The 22,312-nt window shown below is 50.1% G+C and overlaps 1 protein-coding gene across 3 annotated transcripts in view; it reads right to left on the minus strand.

The window, feature by feature from the left end:
* ADAR (adenosine deaminase RNA specific) overlaps positions 1–22,312 on the minus strand; it is a 261,026-nt gene that overhangs the window by 17,347 nt on the left and 221,367 nt on the right. For all 3 annotated transcript variants that reach the window (XM_086947602.1, XM_086947600.1, XM_086947601.1), the window contains exon 13: positions 18,633–18,745. In XM_086947602.1, coding sequence (XP_086803728.1) covers positions 18,633–18,745 — 113 coding nt within the window. The remainder of the gene's footprint in view (positions 1–18,632; positions 18,746–22,312) is intronic.

Below are 22,312 nucleotides of genomic sequence, written 5' to 3' on the forward strand. Positions count from 1 at the left end.
ACACACCTACCTACCTACACACCTACCTACCTACACACCTACCTACCTACACACCTACCTACCTACACACCTACCTACCTACCTACACACCTACCTACCTACACCTACCTACCCCTACCTACCTACACACCTACCTACCTACACCTACCTACCTACCTACCTACCCACACACACACCTACCTACCTACCTACCTACACACACACCTACCTACCTACCTACACACACCTACCTACCTACACACACCTACCTACCTACACACACCTACCTACCTACACTTACCTACCTACCTACACACACCTACCTACCTACACACACTTACCTACCTACCTACACACACTTACCTACCTACACACACTTACCTACCTACACACTTACCTACCTACACACTTACCTACCTACACACTTACCTACCTACACACTTACCTACCTACACACTTACCTACCTACACACACTTACCTACCTACACACACCTACCTACCTACACACACCTACCTACCTACACACACCTACCTACCTACACACACCTACCTACCTACACACCTACCTACCTACACACACCTACCTACCTACACACACCTACCTACCTACACACACCTACCTACCTACCTACACACACCTACCTACCTACACACACCTACCTACCTACACACACCTACCTACCTACACACACCTACCTACCTACACACACCTACCTACACACACACACCTACCTACCTACCTACCCACACCTACCTACCTACACACCTACACACACACCTACCTACCTACCTACCCACACCTACCTACCTACACACCTACACACACACCTACCTACCTACCCACACCTACCTACCTACACACCTACACACACACCTACCTACCTACCCACACCTACCTACCTACACACCTACACACACACCTACCTACCTACACACACCTACACACACACCTACACACACCTACCTACCTACCCACACACACCTACCTACCTACACACACTTACCTACCTACCTACACACACTTACCTACCTACACACACCTACCTACCTACCTACCCACACACACCTACCTACACACCTAACTACCTACACACCTACCTACACACCTACCTACCTACACACCTACCTACCTACACACCTACCTACCTACACACCTACCTACCTACACACCTACCTACACACACACCTACCTACACACACCTACCTACACACACCTACCTACACACACCTACCTACCTACACACACACACTTACCTACCTACACACACTTACCTACCTACACACCTACCTACCTACACACCTACCTACCTACACACCTACCTACCTACACACCTACCTACCTACCTACACACACCTACCTACCTACCTACCCACCTACCTACCTACCTACCTACACCTACCTACCTACACACACTTACCTACACACACACACACCTACCCACATCTACCTACACACACCTACCTACCTACACACACACACACTTACCTACACACACTTACCTACCTACACACACTTACCTACCTACACACCTACACCTACCTACACACCTACCTACCTACCTACACACACCTACCTACCTACACACACCTACCTACCTACACACACCTACCTACCTACACACACCTACCTACCTACACACACCTACCTACCTACACACACCTACCTACCTACACACACCTACCTACCTACCTACACACACCTACCTACCTACACACACCTACCTACCTACACACACCTACCTACACACCTACCTACCTACACACCTACCTACCTACACACCTACCTACCTACACACCTACCTACCCACACACCTACCTACCCACACACCTACCTACCTACCCACACACCTACCTACCTACCCACACACCTACCTACCTACCCACACACCTACCTACCTACCCACACACCTACCTACCTACCCACACACCTACCTACCTACCTACCTACCCACACACCTACCTACCTACACACCTACCTACCTACACACCTACCTACACACCTACCTACCTACACACCTACCTACACACACACCTACCTACCTACACACACACCTGCCTACCTACACACACACCTACCTACCTACACACACACCTACCTACCTACACACACACCTACCTACCTACACACACACCTACCTACCTACACACACTTACCTACCTACACACACCTACCTACCTACACACCTACCTACCTACACACACCTACCTACCTACCTACCTACACACACCTACCTACACACACCTACCTACACACACACACCTACCTACCTACACACACACACCTACCCACCTACCTACACACCCACCTACCTACACACACACCTACCTACACACACACCTACCTACACACACACCTACCTACCTACACACACACCTACCTACCTACACACACACCTACCTACCTACACACACACCTACCTACCTACACACACACCTACCTACACACACACCTACCTACACACACACCTACCTACACACACACCTACCTACACACACACCTACCTACACACACACCTACCTACCTACACACACACCTACCTACCTACACACACACACACACCTACCTACACACACACCTACCTACCTACACACACACCTACCTACCTACACACACACCTACCTACCTACACACACACCTACCTACCTACACACACACCTACCTACCTACCTACACACACACCTACCTACCTACCTACACACACCTACCTACCTACACACACACCTACCTACCTACACACACACACACCTACCTACACACACACACACCTACCTACACACACACACACCTACCTACACACACACCTACCTACACACACACACACCTACCTACACACACACACACCTACCTACACACACCTACCTACACACACCTACCTACACACACCTACCTACACACACCTACCTACACACACCTACCTACACACACCTACCTACACACACCTACCTACACACACCTACCTACACACACCTACCTACACACACACCTACCTACCTACCTACACACATCGACACCTACAAACCGCCCTTGCAGGCTGCAGTTTTGATGCAGAACAAAGTGAAGAGTCGACATGGGACACATCCCTGTGTGCCATATCTACAAGTCCCTGCCCTAGCATAGGTAAGCCACACCTCTAGCGGGTGCACTATACGGGTGGTGAGAGTACAGGTGCATGAGTCCTGTGCGCCTACCATGTCCGAGTCAATTCTTAGTCATTGTCAGTGCAGTACCTTTAAGAGTATATTGTGCTGGGAATTTGTCATTACGAACCACACAGCAACATGATGGCTTTAGAGAAAACTGCAAAGTTTGGTATCAAACTTCTCAGTACATTAAAACCACACTGATGCCAGTGTGGGATTTAATGAAAAATGCACTCAAAGGTCATCTTAGATTTTGCCCCATGAAAAGCGACCTAACTCTAGTGTCCTGGCTGAGTGGCTGCTCGTCAGCTGCCACCACCAGACAAGTTTCTGGACCCCTGGGTCGAGAGCCTGCCACTCTCGGTGTCCTGAAATGCAAATGCTACTTACCAGTATGTGTGAGAAGGTGGCCTGATATGCAGTGCTCACTATTCTAGTGAACACTATGTATCAGTCCAGCAACCCTTATTGATGATTGGTTGTAAGTCAACCTTATAGACCAGCTATCCTAGTAGCGTGGATACGAGCAGTCTAAGGCTAAAGACTCGAGAGGGCGTGTTAAGCCAGCTGTTTACCACACATATACCCCTTGAACACCAAGTGAAAGGACACCACACAAGTGTTATGAAAATAAACAAGATATTTATTATAAATCACAACGGCCCTGTACTCTTTATGACAGGGTACTAAGCACAAACCAAAACTCTTACAAAAATACTTAAGTTAGCACAGTATATACAAATGCCCGAGGGGCACGGAGAACCATATACTTGAAAAGTGGAATGCGAAATTACTAGCAGGTAAGTACAGTACTAATAGGCTTTGGAATCGCTAGATCTTGACTATAGAATCTTCAGATTACTTCTAGGAGACCCAGGGGACTCGGGTGCAGAGTGTGCACTCTCACGCGTGATGCGGGACAAAGTCTATGGTAGCTAGTAAAGACAAAGTTAGTGTTCTCGGGCGAACCCGACCTGGTGGGAGGAAAACGAAAGTGGATTCTGACCCTTGGATAGTGAGGCTATGCTGGGGCACCGAAATGCCGAAGTTACCTAGCCCAGGGGCTGCAGCTGCATAGGACTCAAAAGACGTCGGGAATCCTCGTTGACGGACCAGGAGCCTGGAAGAAAGAAGTTGCTGGCAGGCGACCAGTGAAGAAAGTTCGGTGGATCCAAGCCTGGATCGATGGAAGATGACACCTGAAAGCAGAGGGGACCAAGTTCGAGACTACTAGCCAGTAGTCAGTGGGCACCAGGAGGGCACCGGATGGTAGCCACCTCGACTAGGTGAGTGGGTGACGCTGTGCTCGAAGATCTCACGGACCAGGAGGCGTTGTCGGCGACCAGGATGGAGGATCGAGCTGTCCCACGAAGATAGAAGCTGTCGGCGTCGCTGGACCCAGGATTGGGCAACAAAGCCTTGGCAAATTCAAGCCCACGCGGTGGACTCAAAATGGCGTCTGGAGTGGACCAGGAGGGTCCGGGGTGCCTCTCTTCAAGAAGGAAGCAAGGGCCAGTCTGGAGCAACCAGACCAGCAGCAGTGATGTCGTCGGGCGTCGTTCAGAAGGCCACAAGCCAGCCGGCTAGTAGCCAAACAACGCGGTGCACAGCAAACAGCAGAAGGGCCCCACGCAGATCGTGGTGATGCAGGGAGGCTGACCTTGGGTGCTGGAGCTGCGCAGGGTCGGGGCTTCTCGGACCCCAAAGCACTCACCAGTGGAGGACACGGTGGGCTTGCAGTAAAGATGTCGTGCAGTCTTGGCGATCGTCGGTCCCTCGAGGTCTCGTCGCACTCACGGTTCTCAGCTTTGCTGTAGAGGTGAGTAGAGGTCAGAGGTGCCAGGGAAGCCGGGTCTCTTCGAGCTGGGTCGTCGGATTCGTGAAGAAGGACTTGCAGCAGACCGCAGTGTTTCTTAGGATGGTGCACGCTTGATGCAGGGTGACTACTCCTTAGCCACAAGGGAGAATCTTGATGAAGAAATCGTGAAGTCCTTTCGAAGAAAGTCGTATCTTGATTCCAAAGATGATCTAATTTGAACAGGGGGCCCGCTCCCATCTTTATACTAAAAAAGGGGGCTGACCCGGTGACTAGGTCCTGCCTATGGGTGGGACTAGGAGGGGGGTGGTTACACCCCTCTCCCCTGCCGGACTTCCCCAGGCCAGGGGCTGGTGTGCCCCTGGAACTGGTTCTGACTGGCCTATGCGTAGTGAGCACCGGGGTGCCACTCAGCAGTCACCTTCCTGAAAAGCCCTGCCTACCCAGGATACACAAAACCATGTCTGGGATGGTGCTAGCACCGCCCCGGACAGGAAACCCTTTGTCCAGGCCTCCCTCGCTGGAAGGACTCCCAGCAGCAGGAGGTCAGACTCGTGTCTGTGGTGGCAGCATCCATTTTGTGGAGCTGAGGCTTTAGTTAACTTTAACCGGGGTTCACAGTTACATACATGTCGTGTCCCTCTAGAAGGGTGGAATGCTAACCCCGTCGCCAGAATTGGCGAGGGGTTAGTATTCCAATTCGTATGACACCTTACTCGACATGTTTTGATAAAGCAATACCAAAGATAGCATTAATCCGCGAGGATTATAATGCACTTAAGAGTATATGGTATGCGATATCATGGAACAGCTATTAGGACTTGGTTCCGCAAGCTGCAGACAGGCTCAGCTCATGCCAGAGCACCATCTCACACGATTCCAAGCACTCTGCCTTCAGGATTGTCAAGGCCTGCCATAGGAGTGACTGATAGGAATCTGTGTGTCCATTTTAGGGTTAGGTATAGGTATACTACACCTACAGCAAAGGGTGATTACACGACTTTGCCCCAGCTGTCATGCAGCCAGTTGTGTCAAATTTAGGAGGCCAGCCAGGGGTGGCATAATACATGCTTCAGCCCCTGGCAGCCCTGGGTACACCCATGCCCTGAGTTACAGGGTCTGATAGGGTGGCCCAGTACCAATTGGAAATGTACCTAGGGTACATGGAATCCATTTTAAAGAGAGAGCAGTAGGCCTGGGGTCCTGATTGGCAGGATCCCAGGTCGACTATGTCAAAAACCAGCTAACACACAGGGCAAAAAGTTGGGGGCAACCATAGTCAGGATGTACCTTCCTACAGTGTGGACCCTGATGGCTTCACTTTCGGTTTCTGTACCGGGAGTGGCGCATCACAAATGTCCGTTGCCGGGCCCGTAGGCGGGGCCGTGGGACGAGTAGTAAGGTCTTGGGTAAGGCCCGAAGGCGATCCCTCGACCTGGGCCGTATAATGGGGATCGACCCCCGAGTCAGTCTGAGGATGCTCCTCCTCCGAGCTATCCTCCACGGAGGCAATGGCCCCGTCGTCGTCCCCTACCTCACCGACGACTTCCTCAAATTCCTCGTCCCCCGCGTCGTAGTTGTCATCCTCCGACGCCGGGCTGGAGTCCGAAACTTGTAGGACGGTGTTGTCATCAACATCTTCCTCAAAGATGTTGTCCGGCGGGGGTGCCGATAACTGGGCCTGGAGCCTAGCGGCTCTACGAAGCTTGAGTTTTCTTGCACCGGAACTTGGAGCAGGCCATACACCTGGCCTCATCGTGGTCCGGCGACAAACATGTGTTGCACACTGGGTGCACGTCGAGGTGTGAATATTTTGAGGTGCACACCGGGCACCTCTTAAACGGAGTTCGTTCCATGTTGAGTAGTCTGGAGCGTCGTGTAGGCCCGTCCGCGCCGACAGCACGCGGAAGGGCAGCAAGTGTTCGGAGCCGATGAATAAACCAACCCGAACGATTGACAATACCGACGCAAATCCGAAAGACCTTTTGATCTCAAGTTAGAAAAGTTAAACAACTATCGATTCCGACAGAGGGAACCGAAACACATCCGAACCCAATGGCGGAAAAAAACAATCTGGGGATGGAGGCGATGCCCATGCGCACTGTAGTCCAGGGGAGGAGCCACCTATCTCGTGATACTTCGGATGATTGCACATTGTTGTCCTGGAAGAGTCTTCGGACCCAACACTAGGCGGCGATCTATGCACAGATATGAATTCAGCAGCCCACATGCCTCGAACCAATGCACATCCTGGGACGTGGTGCCAAGCCTCCTCCCCCAGGATGGGCAGGGTCCACAAGGGAGAAGCAACTGGCCCCTATCGTTCTGACCCCCACTTTGGGCAGGAGAATCAGCAGGAAAACCAGGTTAGGAGGAGCAGTGTGCCCACTTTTGCCAACCCCACCCCTCTGGTGAGGGAGGAGAGTTGAAGCATAAACCTCAGTCCCCGCCATCTTGCAGATGTGGAACCCAGCCAAAAAGAGTGCGGCATATGCCCCCCTTCCACTGGAGGGCGGCATAAGTGCGTTTACCCACCCCAAGGACGGGACCCATTAGTCCAGACCTTTAGGGCAATTCCAAACCTTGCCTCCTCAGACAAGGTCCGACAAGGAGAGAGAAGGACTGAAGAAGCTGTGCTGAAGTAAGAGAGGACACCCACTGACTTGGCTCCAGCCCTAACGGCCTGTCCCAACTGCAAACCTGCTCCAGCAAAATCACAGCGTGTTCTGCAGCCAGCAGCCCCCAAGAACCCACAGGACCTGCCTTGCCTTCCCAAACCAAGACTCCTGTGAGCACCGGATTTACTCACCCACAGACGCTGGCTCTGGCCAAATCTGCTAGTCTGCACCAAGCACCCACGTCCAGAGTTAGAGTGGCCCAACACCACGAGGAGGTCTCCCTGGTAATCCTAACCTGAGATCTGGTGTTCTCTGACCTGCCTCGAATCTCCAATTGACGCCTGCAGCCCCTTTCTGGAGGATCCCCCTGACCTTGACCAGAGCCGGTAAGAAAATGCAAATGCTACTTACCAGTATGCATCTGTTCTTGGCATGTAGGGCTGCTGACATTCATATCTGTGCATAGATCGCCGCCTAGTGTTGGGTCCGGATGATTGCACATTGTTGTCCTGGAAGAGTCTTCGAAGTATCACGAGATAGGTGGCTCCTCCCCTGGACTACAGTGCGCATGGGCATCACCTCCATCCCCAGATTGTTTTTAGCCATTGGCAGAGATGGAGTGAAGTATGTGAGTGATGCCTATGCTGCGAGCAGATATATGAATATATATATATATGTATGAAGACTGCAGCTGCTACAGGCGCCGGGGAGGAGGGTGGGCGATATGAATGTCAGCAGCCCTACATGCCAAGAACAGATGCATACTGGTAAGTAGCATTTGCAGTTCGAGGCATGTGGGCTGCTGAATTCATATCTGTGCATAGAATACATAGCAGTCCTCCCATTATTGGCGGCCGCCCGTGCCAGCTGCAGCAGTCTGATAAAGTGTCCTGAGATCAGCCTGACCAACAGCTGCTTGCTGTTTGGAATGCACGTCTACACAGTAATGTTTAGTGAAAGTATGTGTGGTAGACCATGTGGCTGCTCTACAGATATCTTCTAAGGGAATATTACCTAAGAAAGCCATAGAGGCCCCCAGCTTCCTGGTGGAGTGGGCTCTTGGTGGAATTGTGAGAGTGCGCTTGGCTTTAGCGTAACAGATCTGAATGCATTTCACAATCCACCTAGCGATCCCAGCCTTGGAGATAGCGTTTCCCTTGTGGTGTGAGGCAAAAGCAACAAAAAGCTGCTTGGTCTTACGAAAATCTTTTGTCCTGTCAATGTAGTACATTAAGGCTCTTTTCACGTCAAGGGTGTGGAGCATCCGCTCCGCCAGCGACTCTGGGTTTTGAAAGAACACTGGCAACTCAATTGTCTGGTTTATATGGAATTGAGATACAACCTTGGGTAAGAATTTGGGGTTAGTGCGGAGCACCACCCTGCTAGCGTGTACTTGGAAGAAAGGTTCTTGGATGGTGAGCGCCTGCAATTCGCTAACCCTCCGTAGCGATGTAATTGCTACTAAGAAAGCGACCTTCCAAGTCAGAAACTGAAGCTCACAAGAGTGCAGTGGCTCAAAGGGAGGACCCATCAGCCTTGTAAGAACCACATAGAGGTTCCATTCCGGATCTGGTGGTGTCCGTGGTGGAATGACCCTTTTGAGTCCTTCCAGAAAAGCCTTGATAGCAGGGACCTTAAAAAGTGACAGGTGTTGCCTATTCTGGAGGTATGCTGCCATTGCAGACAAGTGAATGCGAATGGAAGAATACGCCAAATTGCATTGGTACAGGTGGAACAGGTAGCAAATGATGTTTTGAATGGAAGCATCCAGCGGGTCAATGTCGTGGTTTACACAGTAGACGACAAATCGCTTCCATTTAGCCGCATAACATGCTCTAGTAGTGGGCTTTCTTGCCTCCCGAATGATGTCCATGCAATCGGTGGGAAGATTGAGGTAGCCAAACTCTAGGACTTCAGGAGCCAGATCGCCAGGTTGAGCTGTTGCGGATCTGGGTGCTGAATGTCGCCATGGCTCTGCGTCAGAAGGCTGGGTGTGAGATGAAGCCTTTGATGCGGTACCACGGAGAGTTCCAGAAACGTGGTGTACCATGGTTGGCGAGCCCACGTTGGAGCAACCAGGATGAGAGTCATCGAGTGCTGCCTGAGTTTGCGTGCCACCAGCGGTATCAGAGGTGCTGGGGGAAAAGCGTATGCAAATCTGCCTGACCAGTTCAGCCACATCGCATTGCCCTGTGATTGCGGGTGTGGGAACCTGGCGGCGAAGCTTTGGCATTTTGCGTTCTCCTTTGTGGCGAACAGGTCTAGCTCTGGATGACCCCACTTTTGGAAGTACGGTTGGAGTACCGATGGATGTATCTCCCACTCGTGCATCTGATGGCTGTGCCTGCTGAGCAGGTCCGCCATCTGGTTGTCTTTGCCTGGGAGATGCTCTGCCATGAGGAAGATGTTCCTCTGAATGGCCCACTTTCACATGCTCTGAGCCAGATGAGACAGCTGCGGAGAGTGTGTGCCTCCCTGTTTCTGAATGTAGTACATAGCTGTCATGTTGTCCGTCCGGATCAACACGACCTTGTTGCACAGGTGTACTTTGAATGCCTTCAAGGCCAAGAAGATTGCCATCAGTTCCAATACATTGATGTGCATCTTCTTTTGCTGTAGTGTCCATAGTCCCTGCACTGTGTAGTGGAGTACATGAGCTCCCCATCCTTGGAGAGAGGCGTCCGTTGTCAGGATAATCTGCGGCACAGGCTCCTGGAACGGTCGGCCCTTGCAAAGGTTTTGTGGATTCCACCAATGCAGAGAGTTGTACGCCCAACCGCTCACCAACACTAGGTCTGTTAGTTGCCCATGAGCCCGAGTCCACCGACGTGCTAGGCACTCCTGAAGCGGACGCATATGTAGTCTCGCGTGCGGGACAATGGAGATGCAGGAGGCCATCATGCCTATCAACTGCATGAACACTTTCGCTGGAAGCGAGTGTTGAGGCCTGAACCGTTGGATCAGCGTTTGGATACTGGCGATTCTCACTGAATTCGGCTGCGCAGTGGCTGCCAGAGTGTTTATTGTCGCGCCCAGATACTGTCGTACATGGGCGGGCTGGAGATGGGATTTTGGGTAGTTCAGAGAGAATCCCAGATCGTGCAGGAGATGAATGGTGCGGGACACGTGGTCGGCGCACTGCTGTTTTGTTTTTGCCTGAATGAGCCAGTCGTCCAGATAAGGGTAGACGTGGACGTTTTGGCGTCGTAGATGCGCCGCCACAGTCGCCAGGCACTTTGTAAAGACCCTTGGCGGTGTGGTGACCCCGAACGGCAGAACCCTGAACTGGTAGTGCTGGTCTTGAATTGTGAATCTGAGATACTTCCTGTGGGAAGGATGCAGGGGAATATGAAAGTATGCATCTTTTAGATCCAACGTAGCCAGGAAGTCCGCCTGTTGAAGCAGAGGGAGTACCTGCTGTAACGTGAGCATATGGAAGTGCTCCGAGAGAATGTACCAGTTGAGGGGCCTGAGGTCCAGGATGGGCCTGAGGGATCCGTCCTTTTTGGGGATCAGAAAATACAGGGAGTAAACCCCTGTTCCCCTTTCTTGCAGTGGGACGAGCTCTATTGCCCCTTTTTGCAGCATGACTTGAACTTCCTGCTGCAACAAGTGCAAGTGCTCGTCGGACATAGGACGGCTTCTTGGAGGTATGTTTGGTGGAGTGGAAGTAAGTTCCAGACAGTAACCGTACTGGATAAGAGACTTGACCCACCTGTCCGTGGTGATGGATTTCCACGCGGGCAGGAACTGCTGGAGTCTCCCCCCGACCGGTGTTGTGTGGTCGGGGGGCCGTGACAAGACGTCACTGCTTGTTGGCGGTGGTGGACCTGGAGCTGTTGTTTCCACGTCCCCTGCCTTTGATGTTGTTGTCTCTGTAGCCACCTCTACCCTTGTTGGTGTATGAGGTTTGGGTATTACTTTTATAATACTGTGTGGACTGCGATGCCTGACCCCTTGAGGTGCCTCTGGTATTGGAGCGGCGAAAGGAACCACCCCGAAACTGCTGAGACTGGAGGGCCCCCATAGACTTAGCAGTGTCTGTCTTTTTTCATTTTTTCCAGTGTCGCATCCACCTCAGGGCCAAACAGGTGGTCAGGATTAACTGTTTGGTTTAGGATGGTTGTCTGTATATCCGGTTTGAAACCGGATATCCTAAGCCATGCATGTCTTCTCAGCAACACACTAGTGTTGATTGCCCTGGAGGCTGTATCAGCCACGTCCAGCGCACATTTGATGGAAGCATTCGTGATGAGCTTTCCCTCCTGAATTAACATTTCCCCTGCCTCCTTGTACTGGTCAGGCAAGTGTTGCAGCAGTGTTTCTAGGGTGTCATAATGAGCCCTATCGTAGCGTGCAAGTAGGGCCTGCATGTTTGAGATTCGCCAAATATTAGCTGCCTGCGCAGCAATCCGTTTCCCTGAGGCCTCAAATATTTTTGACTCTTTGTCTGGGGGAGGAGCGTCACCAGTGGTCTGTGAGTTCACCCTCTTGCGTGCGTTGGATACAACCAAAGAGTCTAGTGGCAAGTGTCCCTTGATGTATGTTGGATCCGAGGGCGCTGCCTTATATTTTTTGTCAATGCGAGGATTGATGACACGTGCCCGAGTGGGCTCCTTGAAGACCTCCGTCGCGTGCTTTAGCACTCCCTTGAGCATTGGCAAGGTCTTGACTGACTTTTCAGCCACTGAGAAAGTGTCAAACAAAAAGTCCACATCCACAGGATCCGAATGCAGCTCGACATCATGGTTAGCTGCAGCTCTCTCAATCAAAGCGTTGAAGGCTGCCGAGTCCTCCGTCGGTGAGGTCTTTGCCGCAAAGAGCTGCGGTTCCTGACCCGACTGCGGGTCCTCTGGGTCGCCCCCGGCAGACCAAGGTTCATGTTCCTCCTCCGGATCCGAGTACGCCGGATAGTTGTACTCGACCTCATCGTCACCATCCCCTGCGTTGGAACGCGTTGGCGAATGTTCTAAGGCTTGTGGAGATGCAGGCTCTATCGGGGCCGAAGTACCCGCAGAATCCTTCTTGTTTTTGAGAGGAATACGAAAATGTTCCAACACCGGCTCCGTGGTGATCTTCCTCTTGAGGAGAGACAGTTTTCCGGTATTGGCGTCGATGATGACCTCTCGACGCTCTTCCTCTGCAAGTGGCTGGAGCCGAGGCTTCGACACCACCAACGACGCTTTGGGCGTCGACACCTCCTTCGAGGGCACGCCTGCCCCATGCCTCGGCGCGAAAGCCTTCGGCGTCGACTTCGGCGGCAGGGTAAAGCGGATAGGCGTCTGCGCCTTTGTGGGCTTCGGTGTGTGCTTCGGCACTACATCCCCTGGTTCAGGAACCACAGCGTCCTTCCGAATCCGTTGCAGGGACTCCGCAACCTTTTTCGTTAAGGCTGGAGAGGGCTTGACCGGCTCGAGCGATCTCCCCGAGTCGGGAGTCGGGTCGGCGAGAGGCACCGTCTTCGGAGCCGACACGTCACGTTCCTTGTCCCCGACTGCCGGAGCCGGCGAAGCCAGAGCTGTGGAATCGCCTTGACGCTTCTTCGAAGCTTTCTTCGGGCCATCGACCTCGACCATCTTCGGCACCGACGCGGCCGCGTCGGTCGACTTCGCCTTCGGCGTCGACCCCGAGGCCCTCGGGTCGGCCATCTTGGCGTGGCTTTTCTTGGAAGTCGATGCCTCCAGAGCCTTCTGCACCAGTGCAGCTTTCACTTTCGGTTTCGAAACCGGAGGCGTGGATCCCAATGGCTTCACTTTCGTTTTTGTTAACGGGAGTGGCGCATCAGAAATGTCCGTGACCGGAGGCGGGGCTGCTGGACTAGTAACGAGGTCTTGGGTAAGGCCCGAAGGCGATCCCTCGACCTGGGCCGCATGAAGGGGGTTGACCCCCGAGTCAGTTTGGGGATGCTCTTCCTCCGAGCTATCCCCCACGGTGGCAATGGCCCCATCGTCGTCCCCTACCTCGTCGCCGGCTTCGCCAAAGTCCTCGTCTCCCGCGTCGTAGGCATCCCCTTCGGACGCGGGGCTAGAGTCCGAAACCTGTAGGACATCGTCGTCTTCAACAAATTCCTCGAAGATGTTGTCCGGCGGGGGCGCCGGGGGTGCCGATAACTGGGCCTGGAGTCTAGCGGCCCGACGAATCTTGAGAGTCTTCTTACACCGGAACTTCGAGCAGGCCATACACCTGGCCTCATCATGGTCCGGTGACAAACATTTTTTGCACACAGGGTGCACATCGAGGTGTGAATACTTGGAGGTGCACACCGGGCACCTTTTGAACGGAGTTCGTTCCATGTCTGGAGCGTCGAGTAGGCCCGTCCGCGCCGAGAGCACGCGGATGGGTAGCAAGAGTTCGGAGCTGAGAACAGACAAAAACCCGAACGAAACGATACCGACGCCCAGCCTAAAGACCTTTTGGTCTCGAGTTAGAAAAGTTTTACAACTATCGATTCCGACAGAGGGAACCGAAACACATCCGAACCCAATGGCGGAAAAAAAACAATCTGGGGATGGAGGCGATGCCCATGCGCACTGTAGTCCAGGGGAGGAGCCACCTATCTCGTGATACTTCAAAGACTCTTCCAGGACAACAATGTGCAATCATCCGGACCCAACACTAGGCGGCGATCTATGCATAGATATGAATTCAGCAGCCCACATGCCTCGAACACACAACACCTAAAGATACCCCTGCACCGACATCCCACAGCCTTGTGTGGCCCAACCGACAGTGTCCCATCATCCCCAGGCATCCCAACTTACATATCCAACCAGTGGCCGCCTCCAGAAGATCTTTGTTCCCGAGCCTGCAGTGTTTCTGCAACCGGAGAATCCCCATTAAAATCACAGGGCACCCAATGCCAAAACAGCACCCTGCACCCAGCCGCCCCTGTGCCGCTGCGGGTGCACTTAGTGTGCTACACCAGATCCCCCTTTGCCCTGAGCCTAACACCAGAACTCTGCTCCCACAACCTTGTGGCCCGCCCGTGAGCAGCCACCAACTGGACGTCCCCCTTTTACCCATTGGATAACACTGGGCCTCAGCACTCTGCACCCAGCCGCCCTAGTGCCGCTGAGGGTGCTTTGAGAGTGCATTCTCTACCCTGGGGGAGCCCTAGTTCTAATCCCAGAAACCCAACTCCCACAACAAAGTACTTACCTGCAAACCGATTGTAGGAAGGTACATCCTGACTATGGCTGCCCCCAACTTTTTGCCCTGTGTTTTAGCTGGTTTTGGACATAGTCGACCTGGGACCCTGCCAATCAGGACCCCAGGCCTACTGCTCTCTCTTTAAAATGGATTCCATGTACCCTAGGTACATTTCCAATTGGTACTGGGCCACCCTATCAGACCCTGTAACTCAGGGCATGGGTGTACCCAGGGCTGCCAGGGGCTGCAGCATGTATTATGCCACCCCTGGCTGGCCTCCTAAATTTGACAACAGGCTGCTTGACAGCTGGGGCAAAGTCGTGTAATCACCCTTTGCTGTAGATATAGTATACCTATATCTAACCCTAAAATGGACACACAGATTCCTATCAGTCACTCCTATGGCAGGCCTTAACAATCCTGAAGGCAGAGTGCTTGGAATCGTGTGAGATGGTGCTCTGGCATGAGCTGAGCCTGTCTGCAGCTTGCGGAACCAAGTCCTAATAGCTGTTCCATGATATCGCATACCATATACTCTTAAGTGCATTATAATCCTCGCGGTTAAATGCTATCTTTGGTATTGCTTTATCAAAACATGTCGAGTAAGGTGTCATACGAATTGGAATACTAACCCCTCGCCAATTCTGGCGACGGGGTTAGCATTCCACCCTTCTAGAGGGACACGACATGTATGTAACTGTGAACCCCGGTTAAAGTTAAGCAAAGCCTCAGCTCCACAAAATGGATGCTGCCACCACAGACACAAGTCTGACCTCCTGCTGCTGGGAGTCCTTCCAGCGAGGGAGGCCTGGACAAAGGGTTTCCTGTCCGGGGCGGTGCTAGCACCGTCCCAGACATGGTTTTGTGTATCCTGGGTAGGCAGGGCTTTTCAGGAAGGTGACTGCTGAGTGGCACCCCGGTGCTCACTACGCATAGGCCAGTCAGAACCAGTTCCAGGGGCACACCAGCCCCTGGCCTGGGGAGGTCCGGCAGGGGAGAGGGGTGTAGCCACCCCCCTCCTGGTCCCACCCATAGGCAGGACCTAGTCACCGGGTCAGCCCCCTTTTTTAGTATAAAGATAGGAGCGGGCCCCCTGTTCAAATTAGATCATCTTTGGAATCAAGATACCACTTTCTTCGAAAGGACTTCACGATTTCTTCTTCAAGATTCTCCCTTGTGGCTAAGGAGTAGTCACCCTGCATCAAGCGGGCACCATCCTAAAGAACACTGCGGTCTGCTGCAAGTCCTTCTTCACGAATCCGACGACCCAGCTCGACGAGACCCGGCTTCCCTGGCACCTCTAACCTCTACTCACCTCTACAGCCAAGCTGAGAACCGTGAGTGCGACGAGACCTCGAGGGACCGACGATCGCCAAGACTGCACGACATCTTTACCGCAAGCCCACCGTGTCCTCCACTGGTGAGTGCTTTGGGGTCCGAGAAGCCCCGACCCTGCGCAGCTCCAGCACCCAAGGTCAGCCTCCCTGCATCTCCACGATCTGCGTGGGGCCCTTCTGCTGTTTGCTGTGCACCGCGTTGTTTGGCTACTAGCCGGCTGGCTTGTGGCCTTCCGAACGACGCCCGACGACAACTCTTCTGCTGGTCTGGTTGCTCCAGGCTGGCCCTTGCTTCCTTTTTCAAGAGAGGCACCCCGGACCCTCCTGGTCCACTCCAGACGCCATTTTAGGTCCACCGCGTGGGCTTGAATTTGCCAAGGCTTTGTTGCCCAATCCTGGGTCCAGCGACGCCGACAGCTTCTATCTTCGTGGGACAGCTCGATCCTCCATCCTGGTCGCCGACAACGCCTCCTGGTCCGTGAGATCTTCGAGCTACAGCGTCACCCACTCACCTCATCGAGGTGGCTACCATCCGGTGCCCTCCTGGTGCCCACTGACTACTGGCTAGTAGTCTCGAACTTGGTCCCCTCTGCTTTCAGGTGTCATCTATCTTCGAGATCCAGGCTTGGATCCAACTGAACTTTCTTCACTGGTCACCGGCCAGCATCTTTTCTTCCGGCTCCTGGTCCGTCTACGAGGATTCCCGACGTCTTTTCAGACCTATGCAGCTGCAGCCCCTGGGCTAGGTAACTTCGGCATTTCGGTGCCCCAGCATAGCCTCACTATCCAAGGGTCAGAATCTATCTTCGTTTTCTCCCTACCAGGTCGGGTTCGCCCGAGAACACTAACTTTCTATTTCCTAGCTATCATAGACTTTTGTCCGCATCTCGCGTGAGAGTGCACACACTGCACCCGAGTCCCCTAGGCCTCCTAGTCGTAATCTAACGATTCCCTAGTCAAGTCCTAGCGATTCCAAAAGCTATTAGTACTGTACTTACCTGCTAGGAATTTCACATTCCACTTTCAGAGTATATGGTTTTCCGTGCCCCTCGGGCATTTGTATATACTGTGCTAACTTAAGTATTTTTGTAAGAGTTTTGGTTTGTGCTTAGTACCCTGTCCTCATAAAGAGTACAGGGCTGTTGTGATCTTTAATAAATAACTGTTTATTTTCATAACACTTGTGTGGTGTCCTTTCACTTGGTGTTCAAGGGGTATATGTGTGGTAAACAGCTGGCTTAACACGCCCTCTCGAGTCTTTAGCCTTAGACTGCTCGTATCCATGCTACTAGGATAGCTGGTCTATAAGGTTGACTTACAACCAATCATCAATAAGGGTTGCTGGACTGATACATAGTGTTCACTAGAATAGTGAGCACTGCATATCAGGCCACCTTCTCACACCGATAACTTCATTTCCACCCATAGGATTGACTGCTTTTCCTTGAAAAATCTTTTGTGTGGAGTTGGTTTGTATGAAAGCTTGAAAAACTGAATACATGAAAAAAGTGAATTACTTACCTTTTGTCTAGGAGATGTCTCAGTGTGATATCTAGGCATATCACACTGATTAGCAAAAATATCTTGAAAAGTAATCCAAAAAGTAGTGTGTATTGTAATCTACAAAGTAACTGAAAAGTAATTCGGATTAGTAACGTACCTGTAATTGAACCACCTGCATTCAATTGTAATTTACTTCATAAATCTTGCAAACTATTATTTCACTATCCTGCAACAGGCCTTACTTGGTTCTAGAAATAACCCCTTCGATGCTCATGACGAGCTCAGCCCGTCATGAGGCACGGTTGAGCTGTGCTCATGACTAGCTGAGCTCGTCATGAACAATGGGAATTCAGGGAATGCAGCACAGGAGGAAAATATCTCAAGCACCCAAGGTGCTAGAATAACAAAAAAAATGTATACAACCAAAATTGGTCTGAGTTCAGTCTTTGAGTGCCGGAATGTGTACAATAAATGCTTAGCACTACCCTCTGATAAAGCCTCACTGCTCGCCCACACTACCACAAATAGAGAGTAAGGTATTATCTACTTTTACCTCAGCCTACCTTAGGGGTTCCACTGGACTAAGGGTACCCTATACCTTACTTTGGTGTAGTATATACAGAGCCAGCTTCCTACAATATTCAAATACGCTAATTTAGTGACTAGCTAAAGCCATTTGAATTCTCATCAATATTGCATATTTTTTTTGCAGTTCTCACTGATGCATTGTCCTATAAATAGGTTTCCCATTCCATTTCAAGCTCAGCCGTTGCTCTTAGTCATTGGGTCCCCAATCACCTTTCTATGAAAGAACAATTAAAAAGTAAATTAAACTGTCTGTAGCTAATGCAACATTATTATGAAACAGACTTATGGTTCCTAGTCATCTTTCTTTTCCTATCACTAATGCTGTGCAGAAAATTCTATTTATTGCACAACTGATTTTACTAAATGAGTGCGAGGAATTATTTGGTTTCTTAATCACCCGCCTCAATGCTCACCTTAGCATTTTTTGAAAAAGACTTAAGATGCAACCCCAGCAATGTAACTACAATAATGAATGCATGCGCCAAAGCAAGTAACCTTACCATAGGATGGTTAAGAATGAACGGTGCTGTAAGCCCTTCCTGGAAAGCATTTCCATTTTTCGACAAGCGGCAGCAGACTGCTCGTGTCAAGTGACCCTGGCTGTACAAGTAACCTAAGAAATAAAAATCAATTACAATTAGAGAAAACAAGTACCAAAAGATACAACTGTCGAATTAAGAAAATAAAGTGGCAGCTTTAGAAATCATTTTGCCAAATATATTCTTCAGTCACTGCGTAACAGAAGCTCATAGAGAAGAGATATCCAATACAGATTAGTTTGCTGTTTCACTAATGAAGGAGTAGTAAGGCACGGTACCCTTTTCCAGACACATAATGGCAGCTTGTGGGGCTTGTCTGTCCAACCCTTCCTCTTGATCATGACAAAGGATTTTTGAGAAGGAGTTTCTCTATGTGTGAAACTCTGTAAAATGTGTAACTTTCTATATTATTTGTCTATCCTTTTTCACTTCAGGATGAAGTGCTGGCCAATGTAGCCTTGTTAATATAAGGCTGCATTATTGGTCTTTCATTTTCTCTTAAGTGTCTATGCAGTACTGCAGAAGAGGACAACTTAAGAGACTATTTTGAATGCTCCGGGGTCGACTCACACAGGCGGGACTATTCACAGATTAGGACTATACACAGAGATCCCCTACTAAGGAAACAGACATTTTGTTGGGTGCTTCATGGCATTGAAAATAATAAACAGCTCTATATCACATTATTAATTTCCACTTAAATGCATTTTAGGAAACAGATTTTTTTTTATAACCATCTCTACAAGAAACCTTATTTTATTCATTAGCAATGCAAGGAAATAGTTCCACAAAGTTATGAACAGGTCAATCTTGTGAAACAAATTGCAGAAGGGATAGTGTGTGCATGCCTTTGATCCATTTACATTACTGAACTCTCACCCTTGCATGCACCACCACCAGGCTGACTTCTCAAAATCTGAAAAGCTAGGACTAGTTACTTTTTATATGGGAGGACTGTGATTACTTACAAAAAACATGTAAGGATCGGATTGCCGAAGTTACTTATGAAGGAGAAAATAACACTTTTTTTCCTTCCTAAAGTAACAAACATCATTCATGTCTTGAAATGGAGGTAAAAGCTGCTAGTTTCAATGGTGCAGGCCCTACCTACACAGAACAAGCAGGTCAGGTTTCTCTCAAGCAATAACCATTTTAAATAACATTGAAGGATTTAGTAGAAACTAAGTGAAGTCCTTGAAACCCATTGATGAAAGACGAACATGAAGGAAAAGGAACCTGTCTGTAGAAAAGTCCACAAGGCTGAAAAAACTACACTTCTTTAAAAAGCAAGCAGATGTAGATTTGTGGCAGAAGGGGGGAATGGTGCCCTTTGCTCAGTTGCAACAAACATACGGACTGACACTGAAATTTACAGGTACGCTCAAATACGTCGCGCACTACAAGCGGCAATCCCAGTAAATACACAACTGTCCAAATCCTCGCCGTTAGAGGACAGATTACTGACGGACCATCTTCAAATGAAAGCCATTTCATTGACCTACCAGAAAAAAACAATCTACCAGACACAACAGCAGTCCTGAAGCAACGATGGGAAGCAGAGTTGAGAGACTTAGATGAGGAAGACTGGCAGATGGCCCGGAAGTCCCCTAGGGAGGTCGCAATACCCTCTACCCTCAGGTTATTCCAACAAAAAATTCTACACAAAATGAATATTACACTGCCATTGCTATACAAAATAGGAAAAGCTGACACTCCCTACTGCCTACGCAATTGTGGGACCGAGGGGACTTTCTAGCACACTCTGGGAATGTCCGAGGATTGCTTCCTTTTGGACTTCAGTTTTGCGCACCATGTCCCAGGTCTCTGGCGTGGTTGTTCCACCAGAGCCCAAATGCTGCCTACTCAACATCTGGGAACCCACAGATCTTAACCTTACAGACCAAGCCTGGGTAAAACTGGGGATAACACTAACCAAACGAAACATAGCGCAGCGATGGGGTTCGGATCAGTCCCTGACCCCGCAGCAGTGTTGTCAAGATATGGACCACACAATGGTAACGGAGAAGTCTGTCTACATACAGATTCTGGGGCAAGTGGAATCACTTCTGGAGTGACATATGCGAACCTCCCCTGCTGGAGTAAGAATCAGACGATAGTGACGGACGTACATACCACACTAAGGGAGGGTCAGCCACACTCTGCTCACCATGCGACAAGGCGGGGTTGAGGTAGTTGGAATTTTTATACACACTCCTATGTCCTATCTGTATTCTCCTGGACTATCACTGATGTATGCAAAAACTCTTCAATTATTGTATCGCCTAATGATTGTTCTGTGCCAAATGTTCAATAAAAACTTTTTCAAAAGAAAAAATAAATATATAACTAAATATAAAAAAAGCAAGCAGATGACATCTCCCAGCATGCAGTGCACTTGAAGTTTGCCTCTTAACCTACGTTCTATTTGAAGGAGTTGCACAAAATATTTGAACTAGCACTTTAATTTGCTGTTTAAATAATTAACAGCCGGGATGGAGGATGGGTTATTGATAACTTCTGTAAAAATCCCTAGGATTCAGAACGAGCCTTTAAAGTACCATTTCTTTCTGTATCATTGGATCCTCAAATGTAAGACAGAACACCAAGCTTATCCCAAAACAGCACTAAATAATAAAAACAGCTAAAAGGATTGTTACTTACCCTGTAAACATCTGTCCTTGGCATGCAGAGCAGTAGATTTGCATGCTTTGCATACTTCTGCTTCTTTGAAGAAGTCTTTTCCAGTCGTGAGGTAAGGTGACTGATCCGCTCTGTGATAGTGCGCATGGGCATGGACTCCATTGGTCAATTATTTTCCCACAAGAGGGTGAGAATGGAGTAAGTGTAGTACAGAGATGCCCATGTATATGCAATGTGAACAATAATAACTGCAACAACCATAGGTGTCTGGGGAGGAGGGAGGGGGCATGTTGATCTACAGCTCTACATAACAAGAACAGATCCTTACAGGGTAAGTAACAATCCATTTGCGGCATGTGTGCTGTAGCTACACATGTTTTGCATAGATTGTATAGCAGTACCCCCTGAAAGCAGTGGCTAACCAGTGGGTGTTGCATTTGTTTGAAAAACAAAGTTTCTTACCCGTCTGTGTAATTTTGCAGTTTGAAGATCTTTCTGTATTCACTATGCTGTGCATAATCCGCGGTCTAGTGGTTGGGTCCGGAATCCTAGCCTTTTCTTTCTTTTCGTAGCCCAGGTGGGCATCTACGTCCCACCTTTTGGTGTACTTCCTGTGACGTCTGCACGCTTCCTGCGGAAGCTCCCACCTTTGGGCGCCATCTTCGGATTCTTTTTTCTTGTTTTTGTGTTCCGTTTGTGAATCCTTTGGCAATGTTTTCTATTTCTTCTTCAAGTAAGTGTTTTTTTCCGCTTTGTCCCCTAAGGTGCCTGTTTCTATATTGTCCTTGTATTACCACAGGTGGGTGGGTTAGTTAGTGAATACAGAAAGATCTTCAAGCTGCAAAACTACACCGACAGGGAAGAAACTATTCGTTTTGCAGCATTGGTTAATATATGTTGAAGCACCTTCTGTCCTACTTGTGGTTCCTTGTTCATTTGTATATCCACACAGTAGTGCTTAGTGAACGTGTGCACCGAAGCCCATGTTGCCACCAGGCATA

Source organism: Lissotriton vulgaris, chromosome 12, assembly GCF_964263255.1.
Source record: "Lissotriton vulgaris chromosome 12, aLisVul1.2, whole genome shotgun sequence".
In the NCBI taxonomy this organism is placed as follows: domain Eukaryota; kingdom Metazoa; phylum Chordata; class Amphibia; order Caudata; family Salamandridae; genus Lissotriton; species Lissotriton vulgaris.